Below are 14,147 nucleotides of genomic sequence, written 5' to 3'. Positions count from 1 at the left end.
ATGCTCAATGATGAAACATAAAAATAATTTTCTATAAAATAGTAACACTGAAAAACTGTCTGTTATTTCCATTTCTAATATTTACTGGATGTTTTGGCTAGTGTGCATGAACCTACAAACCAGACATACAAACACACACACAATATAGACAAATTTATAAGAAAGAAATAAAATGCCACTATTTTATTATTTATATAAATTGTCTTCATAGAAAACCCCAAAGAATCTATACATTTATAAACTATTAGAATTAAACAGTTTAGAAAGTTTTTTCTATTATCAGATCACTATGCAAAAGCCAAGTGCACGTGCATATACCAGCAATAATGTTAAGCAGGATCAGTTTTTAAAAGATACCATTTACAATAATTGAAAACACAAAAGTTAATTATAATTAAATTATAAAGAATAATTCTGTCAACAAATACATGTAAGATCTTTATGAAGAAAACAATATAATATTATTCAAATATTAAAGAAATCAAAACAAATATAGAGAAGTATCATGTTCATGGATAATAAAATAAATTATCTTAAGGATGTCAATACCTCTCCAAAACCAATCTATAGAACCAAGGCAATTTCAGGTTGAGCTTCCCAAATCCAAAACCTGAAAATCCAGCATGCTCCAAAACTTGAAACTTTTTGAGCACCAACATGATGCTTAAAAACAAAACAAAACAAAACAAAAACAAAAACAAAAACAAAAAAACCCCACAAAAGCCGACTCATTGGAGCATTTCAGATTTCTGAATTCAGGATGCTGAATTGATTTAATGCAAATATTCCAAAATCTGAAAAAACCCAAAATCACTTCTGGTCCCAAGTATTTTGGAGAAGGGATACTAAATCTGTATCTTAAAATCCCATTAAGTTTTCTCACAGAACTTGAAAAGCTGATTTTAAGATTTACATGGAAAGAATATGACCAAGAAAGTCAAAGAACTGCTGTAGAAGAAAAACAGGTTGTTCAGTAGAGGGCTGGGAAACTTGACTTAGTAAATATCAAAAATTATTTTAAAGTTATATTAACTAAGATTATAAATTTGGCAGTGGAATAGAGAGTTCAGAAAGGAGCCCACACATATACAGAAATCTGATATACTACAGAGATGGCATGCAGATAAGTGGGAACAGGATGCATTACTCAAGAAATGTGTAAGGGTATTGGAAAAAGTAAAATTATATCTCTTACAACACACACAAAATTCCAGATGAATTACGAATTTAAATGTGAAAGTCAAAACACTTAAACTCTTAGAAGAAAATATATGGAAATATGCTGATAATCTAAGGGTTGGGAAGAATTTCTAAAAAATAACACATTAAAAGTACTAACCATAAAGAGAAAAGAAGAAACTTAAACCTCAAAATTAAGAATTTTAGTACACCAAGAGACATTACGAAGGGGTTGAAAAGATGTAACAAACTAAGAGAAAATATTTACAACATATAACAAATAATTAATATCCAGAATATGTAAAGAGCTCCCATAAATCAATTAGAAAGAGACCACAATGGAAAAACATAGAAAGCCAAAAAAAAAAAAAAAAAAAAAAAAAGGGCATTTTACCTAAAACGAAAGATAAATGGGTCATAAATATATGGAACCTCTTTGGTAATTACGGAAATACAAATTAAAAGGACAATGAGATACCCAAGTATGGTCTAACACATGGAACAATAGGAATTCTCATATCCTGGTGGTGGAAGCATAAACTGCTTACTACTACTCTGGAAAACATTTTGGCATTAGTAAAGCTGAACATAAATGTATTCTATGATGCAGAAAGTCCACATCTAGAAGTATACCCTAGAAAAAACTCCTATACACATGTACCACAACACACATACAAGAAGGCACTCTCTTAGCTAGGTGCAGTGGCTCACACTTGTAATTCCAACTGCTCAGGAAGCTGAGGTAGGAGGATCACTTGAGCCCAGGAGTTCTAGGCTGCAGTGAGCTGTGATCATGCCATTGCACTTCAGCCTGGGCAACAGAACCAAATCCTGCTGCTTAAAAAAAAAAAAAGAAAAAAGAAAAATGTATTCTCTTACTCAATGGGCTCAAAATTAAAAATTAACTCTGAAATGTTTCATTAAAAGTCATACAACATACACTCACCATCCAAAATTAATGTTTATGGAACACATTCTTTTTATGGAGTTCTTATTCATTAATTGCTAAATTCATTAATAAATATCAGTAATATTACCCTTCTGTAAATGCAGAGAGAAAATATACCTGACAAGTCACTTTTTGATATAGCATGAACAGCATTTTATTCACACTGACAGGCATATGTACTTTAATCACCAAAGACTATATCAAGTATTTATAAAAGTAAATCCTTTTTGAAGATTATTTCAATTTAATCAGGATTAAAAGAAAACTTTTATCCTTATCATCCTCGAGTGAAATAACTTCATTTTTAATATCTTTCTTAATCAGAAAATACACAGAAGGAAACAATAATATAGAGAGAGCTTGATGTCCTGTGGTCTTCCTTAATAACAACCCATTTTCAAGAGACTATAATCTACTCAACAGAAAGCATTCTACCAAGGATCTTAATCAGATTGAGAAAATTCATACTGAAAATAAACAATATTCCACTAAAACCAAAACAATGTAGGTATTAGCAGCTATACAAAAGGTTAGCCTCAATCTGATGAGTCATTTCTAAAAGGATGAAAGTATAATTCTTTGACGTGCTTTCTATTCAAGCTGAAAAATATATAAAGGTAGAGAATCGTTTACCAAGCAGGTTGACTGAGATATTTTTCTTCATTTTACACATCCTTGTTTGACTCTATGCGAACATCAAACTAAGAATGGCAAAAATGAGTCGCTCTTCCTACATACTAATACTAATTTTTTCTTTGTTTTCTCAAGGTATTTTACTTTCATCCTCCAAGTCCATAAGAAATTTAGAAGATGACATGGTATTTAATACATTTAGGCTGGGGAAAGCCTTTCAGAAGGAAGATACTGCAGAAAAATCAGTCATTGCTCCTTCCCTGGAACAATATAAAAATGATGAGAACGGTTTCATGAACAATGAGGAAAACAAAAATTCAAAGGTAAGCGGCAATGTGACCAATGTGACTTGTTTATTTCAATGGAAATTTAAATGATTTTTATAAATCCTCTAAAAAGTAAAATTGATACCTCTATTTTATAAACAGAAGTATATGCAAATAGTCACAGTATGCATTAAAACAACTGATATTTCATACATACCAGGTGGTTCCTTCCATCCTGGAAAATTCCTCTTATCCAAAATTTTTTTTTCCAATAAACTTATATCTGAAGTATTTTTAAAGAGTCAAAAATGGTGCAGAGCACCTTTGAATTGAGCAATAATATTAAGCAATTGTATTGTAGTGCTATTACCAATAAGATAGCTAAAAAACAAATCAACCTTCTCTTTACAGAACACAGGCTTCAAACATAATTTCTTAAATCATGGTCTGCCACTGAATCTAGCTATAAAACCTTATCTTGCACTAAGAGGATCTGTAGCTTTCCCGGCTGAGAATGGAGTTCAGAATACTGAATCAACACAAGAAAAGAGAGAAATTGGGGATGAAGAAAACTCAGCTAAATTTCCCATAGGAAGGAGAGATTTTGACAGTGAGTAGTCTTTTTAAAACTCAATTCTTACATCTTAAAATAGAACTCTTGAGGTTAGCTGAATTTGGATCCAATCATAACAAAATCAAATAAGACCATGGTTCAATTACAGTTGATATCACCTGCCAAAAATGTAGGACTAAAAAGCATTTAATTGAACCGGGTGTGGTAAGGGGCCTGTAGTTCCAACTACTCGGGAGGCTGAGGCAGGAGGATCACTTAAGCTCAGTTCAAGACCCACCTGGGCACCATAGTGAGACCCACATCTCTTAAAAAAAATTAAAACTAACAATAAAAATGCATTTAATTAGTTATTATAATTTTATTTTACTCAGAATTAGTTTTACTAGATCCATTCTTTTTTTTTCCCTAATATATATCTAATATATATTGTGTGATAATTATAGTCCTTTAAATAATTTAAACTTTTTTTTCCCTTCAGTGCTCAGGTGTATGCTGGGCAGAGTCTATCGACCTTGTTGGCAAGTCTGATACCTGTTGGTCCACATCATCTTTCAAGAAGACAACAAAAGCATTTAATTGCCAGTGGGAGGAAAAGCCTTTAATGTTACTCTAACTTGTGTATTATTTGAAATGTCTGTTTTAAAAGAAAGCAGTGTTAAGATATATCAGTAACCTAAATGATATGCTTTTTCTGTGCATTAAACTTTGTGAAAATCCTGCATAATTATGACTTACTAGTATTTTTGAACAATGCTTAACATACTAACCATACTAACCTTACATATACTCCAGACCAAAATAATAGAGCATCATCATGTACACCTTAATCTCTTAAAAATTAAGTATGTCTTTGGTGAATAGTTTATGCATAAATTTAAAGCACATAAAAGACAAATTCATAGTCTAAAATACTGAGTTAACTTTGTCTGGCCAATAATCAACTTGTCCTTGGCGGTACACTTACTGCCTCTTGCTACTCTGGCTAGTTTGCATTCCAATTTATTATGTGAATTGTTTGATGTCTTAGGTATCTTAACATTTTTATGTTGAGGTGGGTCATTTCCATTATCACAGAGAATGTTTTCACCATCCAAATCCACCTGTTTCCTTTTTGAGGTTTTATTTCCTGTCTGACTACTTGATTTTCTTGATAATTTTTCATTTTTACTCCTGTCCAGATGAACATTTCCAAAACTTGTTCCAATTGTTGATCTTCCAACAGGTGAATTTATACCCTCTGTTATGCAAGATGAAAAGGGGAAAGGAATTATATAATATTTAGTATATTACTCATGAGAATTTTACAACAAACTTTTAAAATGGCTAAAATGTACTCGAAAATCTAAAGTAAAATAATGCTATAAATTATATAATTAACAAATACAGCAACTTTACCATTACATTACTTTTCATCTTACCATACCACCTCTCTCATCTCTACCAACAAATATTTGTTTGAAGGCATGACATTTAATCCTTAAACGAATGCTACAAATTATTCAGTTAAATCAAACTGTGTCCTATTCCTACCCATAAATTTGTACTTAGATTTAACTTTTTAAATAAACTCATATCTTTAAAAATATAAATCTTTACATTTTCTAGTACTTTGCAAAAAAAATCTAGTTTTACTCAAATTAAAATCAATTTGTAGACAAAAATTAAATTGTTGCTTAATTATTCAAATAAGGTCAATTACCAGAAAGGTCATTTTCCATGTGAAGAACATGCATAGGTTTTGATGCTGAATTAACATTATTCCAATTATCCTTGCTTATCATGCAATCATCTTTATAAGTACAAGCAAACTGGGATCTAATTAAGGTTTGTTTCATCTGGTAACACAAAGAAAGAAGAAAATATACAATTTATTCATTATTTTGATTTGTTTTTTCATCTAGATATATACCCTATAGTAACCAAGGTATCATAAAAAATTTCCCTTAAAAATTACATTATTTATTGAGAACTTTTAACCTTTTATTTTTCACAGTTTATAAACTCATTCATTGCTATGGCCAGTATTTTTGTTACTTTCTGCAAAACTAGCTTTATGTATATTTTTAATTTTTTATAAAAGTTATTAAAAAACTAACTTTAGACTCTTCATAGGTCTTTGTTACATATTCCTGTGTCTGGGCTGTTTAGAGAGCAAGTTTTATTATAATGAAAATAATAATACACACAATATACATAATCATAGAAAAATACAAGTTCTTCATTCTAAGAAACACACAGAACACAACTCTTTTGGAAAAAAATAGCATAGGAAATTCAAGAAGTTGGAGAAGGGAGAAATGCTAAAATGAAAAAAAGAAATAAGAGCATTCAAAAGAAAAAAAATAGAAAACTAGCAAAGTAACCGCAAGATAAAACAAAATGGAGTTGGAAAGGCATTACTTCTTGAGTATTTAGGAAAACAAGAAAGATAATTCAAATACATCATTCTAGAAAGATTTGACCAATTGATTTAATGGCCAAAATTAAAAATATACCCTTGGCCGGGCGCGGTGGCTCACGCCTGTAATCCTAGCACTCTGGGAGGTCGAGGCGGGTGGATCGCTCAAGGTCAGGAGTTCGAGACCAGCCTGAGCAAGAGCGAGACCCCGTCTCTACTAAAAATAGAAAGAAATTATCTGGCCAACTAAAATATATATAGAAAAAAAATTAGCCGGGCATGGTGGTGCATGTCTGTAGTCCCAGCTACTCGGGAGGCTGAGACAGTAGGATCGCTTAAGCCCAGGAGTTTGAGATTGCTGTGAGCTTACTCATTCTAGCCCGGGCAACAAAGCAACACTCTGTCTCAAAAAAAAAAAAAAAAAAAACTCTTGCATTTATCTTCAAAAGTCAAATAGGAGGACCTAAATTTCTACATATATAGGAGAAAATTCGAAAGATAAATTTAATTCTTAACCATTGAAAAGGGTGCCAAAAAAGTAATTTTAGAAACATATTCTGCAAACATAAAACCAGTGAGCTGTTTTAAGGATAGAAATAAATTTAGAACAAAGTAGCCTACATAGACAACTCAAATTTCAACAATTATAGCTGAGGTATAATACTATTCAAGTATAATGGGGAGATTTCCCCAAATAATTACGAGTCATTTCAAATCCTTTCCAGAAATAGACAAAGTTTAAATTTAAAATAAATGATTCAATAAAAAGGACTTCAACAATTCAAACATGTGACACTTCAAAGTATAACATTATACTGAACATTACTTACAGAGTAGTTATTGATATAGTTCATGGAACCTAAAATAGTGCAGCTTTACATTATATATTCGAGAGTTATATATAATGAATGTTATATATTCAGAGATCAGCACATTGATCTATTCAGTTGTCTGTAAAAATAATGGCAGTAAAAATCCACTATGGTTTAGAAGAAATTAGAATAATCTCCTGTCCAGCTGCTTCATAAAAGCAAATTTTCCTAAGATAAATTTTCTATATTTCTGATAATCGAATCTGTGAGAGTCTCCACCTCTCAGATCACTAAAAATTATGTTTCATGTGCTTGAATGAAATATTAGACAATTAGAGCTTATTTTCCATCTAAGCACAAAAATGCACAATTGAAAAAAATGTGAAAATGTACAAGATCGAAAAACTATCTTTTTAAAAAAAGTGAAACAGAACAGGCTCTTGAAAATGAATGGGACTACAACTCACTACTTCCACGAATCCCTATGAATACAACTCCTATTATACAGCTTCCCCCATAAGATGCCCCAAAATATAACTGAAGGTTTTAAGTAGCTCTTTCTGGACTTTATTAATCCAATAAATATTCTATAAATAGCAAGAATCCTTGCTAATTCTTAAAGCAATTTATAAACCTACTAAAATAAATTTTATTAATAAAATGAATTCTATATTATATCATTACTGTAATAACAATATCCATGAACTTTATTTCCATCTGCAAAACCAGTACCAACCACTGACATTTTCTTTTCACACATTTCTTTTATTTCACCATAGTTATTGCTTACAGAGAATTATAAAGTTATTGCTTATAAAAAGTTATGAAGAATATGGTAAGACCATGCAGGCAAATAGATGCTAATGGCCAGCTTGGATCACTTCCTTTGTACCCAGATAGTGATGGCACCTATAGGTGGCTTAGGAGGTGTTAGCCTCCCACTACGAAGTCTTCATCAGCACCATCCATAAAATACTGTAAATAATAACTATATTATTTAGAAATATAGAAAACTTATATTTTCTTAATCTCATCTTTAGCATGAATAAAAACTTCTTCAGAAAGCTTTATTTTTATTAATTTTTAACACAATCTAAGTAAAAATCTTTGTTTGCTATGTTAATATAGTCACAAAATAAGCGCCATAGGTCTCCTTACAACTAGATTTCCTCTCTTCAGGCCCCCCTATAGAAAAATTCTAGACCCTTCAGTGACCACAGAACAATCTCAGAAAACTAGAGGTACAAGGGATTGAATACCTAAAGTACTCAGAATAGGTTCAGATGTAAAAGGAAAATAATTAACCACTTTACTTACCATGAAAAATTCTATTTATAAACTTATGAAAACATGAGAAAGAAACACAATAGTTCTATGTTGATCTTGGAACACTTATATTCAAAAGACATAACTAAGAGTAGTTATACTGAGTTTTTTTTTTTTAAAGGTTATTAATACATATGTGATTTCCCTGCCTTGTACAAAAATCTGTTTTTTATCAATTACCATTTATTATGTTCCAACTATGTGATAGGCGCAGTATACTAAAGTGATTACTAGGATGGCTTCTATAATCACAAAGACAGTCCACTTATAAAATTTGCTGTTGAAACACAGTTGGAAGGAATAACAAGTAAATTGGACAGCAGAATCAAGATCGAAAAGATTGTTCAGAAGTCTAGAACCATAAGTAGAAAATAAGAAGATGAAAATAGCTGGGGATAAAGAAAGTCTTGTATTTAAGTTCAAAAATATCAATTACAGATGTATAGGATGAAGAGAACCTGACGTAAAAACAACATATGAAAAAGGCCTAGAGACTTTAATTGATCATGAACTTGACTAGAGCCCATAGTGTAATGTTCAGTTAAGAAACCAGCACAGGCCGGGCACGGTGGCTCACACCTGTAATCCTAGCAATCTGGGAGGCCGAGGCGGGCGGACTGTTTGAGCTCAGGAGTTCAAGACCAGCCTGAGCAAGAGCGAGACCTCGTCTCTACTAAAAGTAGAAAGAAATTACATGGACAGTTAAAAATATATATAGAAAAATTAGCCGGGCATTGTGGAGCATGCCTGTAGTCCCAGCTACTCGGGAGGCTGAGGCAGGAGGATCGCTTGAGCCCAGGAGTTTGAGGTTGCTGTGAGCTAGGCTGACGCCATGGCACTCTAGCCTGGGCAACAGAGTGAGACTCTGTCTCAAAAACAAAAACAAAAAAAAAAAAAAGAAAGAAAAAAGAAAAAGAAAAGAAGAAAGCAGCACAAAAAGACATGGTGATCTGATAGGAAAAGTACCAGAATTGAGAGGTCAAAAGACCTAGCTTCTAATACTAGCCTTATTACTTATTAACTAGATAATCTTGGATAAATCACTATGCCTCTGATTTATTCCACACATAAATGGGAATAATATATACCTCAGAGAATCATCAGAATTATATGAAGTTAAAAATATAAAAGGACTACATAAACTCTAGAGGTCTATGCAGATACTATGTAGTTATTATTGTAATAACATACATGAAGAGGGTATTCCAGTAAGAATAAGATCTGTTGAATTAGATCTCTCAGGACCAGGCCAATTCTAAAATGATTCTAGGAATGCAGCTCAAAAAATCAACTTACAATGAGCTTCTTCATTTTAATTATTAAAACAATGCAAGTTACATTGGCTTATATTCATAACTTAAAAGAGATTGCTTTTCCTTTGTTCACAAAAGTCGAACTTTTCTGCACAAGATTAGTGGCTACACAGAACTGAGATTACTTCCTGTTGCAAATCTTCCAAATCTCTCTGTGTATTTGATTTGGAATCACAAATAAGCAAAACAATTCCCTCTTGAAAGTGCTTTTGAAGTACTAAACAACTAAGAATAATGTCCAGATTCATACATGGCTGTTAAAATCATTTCATGTTCAAGTCACACGAGAAAAATGGATTGAAAGTTTTCCTTTGTAGAGCGATTCTCCCCCCTTTGGAAAGATTTCTATCCACAGTAAAATTGCAATGAACTTCAAACTTGCCAAGAATTGGAAAAGTCCTTTTGCCACAAGCTCTTTTTAAACTGAAATTATTAGTAAGTTCCCAGTTTAAGGAAAATAGTACTTCACATAGGAAAGCCTGACTCCAGTGAAATTAAGACGAATGAGTCAAAACAATGAAAAGTCCTGGTCTCAAAGTTAGCCATATTAATAAGAAAATGAAAGCTCTAAGCTCCCATTATATGGATAAATATATTAACAAGTTTGAAAAAGAAAATTATTCTCAATGTACCTATTAAATATGTAACTAAAAATAAATATTCTAAATTTATCTTTTTAATCTTACATTATCACGTTTTCAATAGGATAGAGATTTGGTATCCTTAACAGCATATGAATTTGTAAATATATCAAATAATACATTTCTTCATCAGCAAAATTCCATTTACTCTGCTAAATAACAGAAAGAAAATATTTTTGACCTAAGTAGTAAGATTATCTTTTTATGACCTCTCATTCATTATATTTACTATGCCTTTAACTTACTCTTTGGAGATAACATAAGGTCTGGTACCCAAACCCTTATTCTGTTAATTACTATCTGTATGGTCTGGAAAATGATGCCTTCTGGAGTTGAGATGGATTAATTGGGATGAAGGACATAAAATGTCCTGTATAAACACCTGACACTTAGTAGGTACTCAATAAATCCCAACCCTATTACCTCAGTCAAACTAAATTCAATTTAGTTCAGTTTGACACAAACATTCCTTTTCATTCTTATGGAAAAATCCTGCTCACTCCCTTACAGTCTTTGCTTAATATTACCTTCTCAAGGAGACCTCTACTTATCATCCTATTTAAAACCAAACCACACACACAAAGGAACTCACTTTCACTAGCTTCCTCCTCAGTTTTATTTCACTCCACAGCACTGATAACCTTCTAATATACCATATAATTCACTTGTTTGTTTTGTTCATTGTCTGCTTCTCTCAACTAAAATATAAACTCCATGAACAATAAAACCCTTAGAGTTTGGTAACTAGCGACCAGCTCTGGCCCTCTCTTCCCTACAGGCTAAGGAGTCCATAGGGCCTCAGACATGCCCACTAGGAGACCATGACCCCTCTTTTAGATCCTGTTCCAGGTACCTGCGACCCCTGGGCACTGGCCTGGGGCTGGCCTCTTCCTCTAGGCTCAAGAGCTAACTGCTATGACAAGGATGTTGAGGAGTGGAGTGGAGGGTTCTAAAGACTATGAAACAAAACCAGGCTTGAAGGGGGTTCTGGGGAAGGTCAGGGGCTTCTATTTATATTCTTGCAGCACCTCAGCCACATACGTATGTGGGGAAGCTTTGTCCCTTAGGGCAGGGTGTTTGTCTGTTTTGTTCACTGAGGTATCTCCAGTTCCTAGGACAGAACCTGGTATCTGGGAGGTACTTAATGTTTGTTGAATGAATTAATTAATGAAGTAAAACTATAACAGAATAGCAAGTGTATACAAGCAGAACCTATGAGGGAACAAAAACTATCAATAAGCAAAAGCTTGGAGGTGGGAAATGATGTACAGAATAGACTCTGTTTTCCTTAATATAGAGTAAGGAAACCGTATGATAAAGAAATGAAAGAAGTAAACTTGAAAAGAACAGCTAAATCACCCTAAAGATACACAAGCTTTGAGGTAGAAAAATAGGTACAGAGTAAACTCTACTCTGTTCAACAGGGTAAGAAAACCAGTTGGTACAGAAACAAGATAGAAATAAACATGCAGAGAAAAGCTAAATCACATTTAAGTACAAAGAACCAGGCAGCTGAAGTCCTTAAGCTGCTTTATAGCCACCATTCACTTTCGAGTTCTTAAATATTCTGCCTTGCTCAGGTTCTTATGTACATATCCTTACAATAAATCCCCACAAAAAAAATTATTCCTTATAACCATAAAAGGCACACTTTCCTTATCCTTGCCCAACATTATTTATTCACTGTTACTTTGTACAGCCACCCAACACACATTCTCTTTACACCAGCAAAGCAATTTAACACTTTCATCATCGGGTTGTTTGCTGAAATGCTCTATTCCATTCTGTCTGCCTATTCAAATCCTGTTTAATCTCTTGCGGTCTAAGCACCACCCCTCTTTCCATTTCCTCTACTTAATATGGTTGTCTAGTTATTGCATTTGTATGTATCTTTAATTCACTAGAGCTATACTCTTTTAATGTGCTAACCATGTGTGGTTAATTAAAATTAAATAAAATTTAAAATCCAGTTCCTCAACTACAGTGGCCACATTTCAAGTGCTCGATAGCCCCAGATGGCTAGTGCCTACAGTAATGGACAGCACCAATACAAAACATTTCCATCACCACAGAAAGTTCTACTGAAGAGCACTACTCCCGAACAAAGCCCTTTAACCTATGTCCTGTGCAGATGGATTCTCAAAGGACTCTGGGACATTTTTTCGTTCGCTGGGTCCATACATTTAGAACACATATGTAACTTTATATTTATCAAGGAAACCATGGATTTGTTTCCACTGTCTTCTGTTAGCTAATCATCTGATGTGAAAAGACCAACCAACCTTTGGAAAAAGTTACAATCAAAATCTCCAAATATTGTTTCTACCCTATTTTCTCCTCTCATTCTGGGACTCCAATTAGGTATATGTTAGACTTTTTCTCTGTGTCTTGCTCTTCTATTTTGTTTTTTTTATTTTTTACTCTTTCTTTGTTCCAGTTTCAAGATATTTTTTTAATGATCCATCTTCAAGTCCACTTATCCTACCTAAGGTTGTGTCTGGTTTGCTATTAAATTCATCTAATATATTCTTAATTTTAGATAATGTTTTTACAGTTCTGGAATGTCTATTTGGTTTTATAGATTTTAATTCTCTATTGGAATTCTCTAATTTTTCATACATTTGGAACATCTTTTCCTCTAATTACTTTTACATGTTAATTTCTTTTTAACTCCTTAGCAGCTAATTCCAATATCTGGATCATTGGTGAGTCTGCCTCTGTTAGTGTTTTCTCTTGATTAAGGGACAAATCCTCCTGTGCCTTTTCATGTCCAATTATTTTATTTCATCCTGGATATTGCTTATAAAGGAACTATAGGGGATCCAGATGGTATCTTCCACCAAGAAGGGTTCTCCTTTTCTTTGTTAGGCAGACAGAGTGAAGGGCTGATAACACCAATACAGTCAAGGACTGAGCTGGGTCAGAGCTGGGTTGCAGCCTTCATAACTCACATTCAACTTCTCATTCTTACTTCCTCCTTAGGCATGTCCCTCCCAAGCTTTCAAGTGAGAGCCTGGTGGGGATCTCTGTCGCCTCTAGCCTGAAAGTCTGGGGTATTCAGGCTGCTTTTCTGGGGGTTTCACACTGAGCTCTTTGCCCTCCCAGCTCACTTCATTTCCAAATGTGGCAAATACTATGAAAAAGGAGACCAGTCATGTGTTTGAGGCAGGGCCCACTCCTCAAGCAGTCTTGTCCTCTAAATACCACAAGACAACAGGTGATTTTAGCTACTGTATTGAGGTTCCTGACCTCCCTCACAGCTACAAAATTCAGAATATGTGTCCTAGGTAAAAAAAAAAAAAAAAAAAAAAAAAACAACTGCACTTGGGGCTCCTGAAATTTCTAAACTGTTACCAGCCTTTCAAGATAACCAAAAGCTGTGTTGGTTTCTCTTCTTCTTCAACAGATTTCTTTTACATGGGCCAATATCAATCCTAAGCTTATACCCAAAACTGGCAAAAAAAAAAAAAAAAAAATTCCAGGGAACAAAACAGCTGGTAATAGATTGCTCACCTCAAAAGGACTTTATCCTCTCCAGATTTTTAGTTTATTTAAATTTCTTTGTTTACATAGCTCCCCTATGTCTTTACTTTTCGCAATTTATCTGCCTTTTATTGTTTTGCTATTGTAGCAGGAATGGTATTTTGCCATGACCTACTATATTCTGCTTAGAAACATAAGTCTCCAGGTCTGTGAGTGACTACTTGATTCTGTTCCTCCCTTTCTGAGAGCATTTTATTTTCTCCTCAGAGTTATATTTTAAAGGCTGCATATTTTCTGCTATCCCTCATTTTTCTGCAGCCTGACGAATAGTAGAGGTAGAAGTAGAGCTCAGTTGAGGAGACAAGTATTCTGAAAAAAATTTCCATGTTCTGCCTTCTCTTCTAAGAGTTTATTACATGTTATATATGCTATATGAAAGTTCATTCCATCTAGTTAGGGACTGCATTTCATAAAAATGGAAGGAGACCATTTGGATAATTTCCCAATTCAGTAAGTAGCACTAGAGCCTTCACTTCTCTCAGTGTGTAAGTCCCAGGGTTCATTTTCCACATT

The 14,147-nt window shown here is 33.4% G+C and overlaps 2 protein-coding genes across 27 annotated transcripts in view; one reads left to right on the top strand and one right to left on the bottom strand.

Annotated features, from left to right (window-relative positions):
* The first annotated feature begins 2,766 nt into the window (after nt 1-2,766).
* On the top strand, nt 2,767-4,325 carry PMCH (pro-melanin concentrating hormone). Its single transcript, XM_069490939.1, has 3 exons — nt 2,767-3,084; nt 3,439-3,637; nt 4,080-4,325. Exons 1-3 carry the CDS (start codon nt 2,836-2,838, stop codon nt 4,127-4,129), a joined length of 498 nt encoding a protein of 165 aa, XP_069347040.1. The 5' UTR covers nt 2,767-2,835; the 3' UTR covers nt 4,130-4,325.
* Nucleotides 4,326-4,497: 172 nt separating this feature from the next.
* Nucleotides 4,498-14,147, bottom strand: part of PARPBP (PARP1 binding protein) — a 62,457-nt gene continuing 52,807 nt past the window's right edge. For 16 of the 26 annotated variants that reach the window (XM_069489637.1, XM_069489638.1, XM_069489639.1 and 13 more), the window contains 2 exons: nt 5,301-5,436; nt 4,498-4,838 (listed from right to left, as the gene is read on the bottom strand). In XM_069489637.1, coding sequence (XP_069345738.1) covers nt 4,498-4,838; nt 5,301-5,436 — 477 coding nt within the window. The remainder of the gene's footprint in view (nt 4,839-5,300; nt 5,437-14,147) is intronic. The other 10 variants (XM_069489656.1, XM_069489649.1, XM_069489660.1 and 7 more) reach the window with 1 other exon arrangement.

The sequence above is a fragment of the Eulemur rufifrons genome, chromosome 16 (assembly GCF_041146395.1).
Source record: "Eulemur rufifrons isolate Redbay chromosome 16, OSU_ERuf_1, whole genome shotgun sequence".
NCBI lineage: Eukaryota > Metazoa > Chordata > Mammalia > Primates > Lemuridae > Eulemur > Eulemur rufifrons.
Note: the sequence above shows the minus strand (reverse complement) of the source record. Positions and strands in the feature narration are given on the sequence as shown.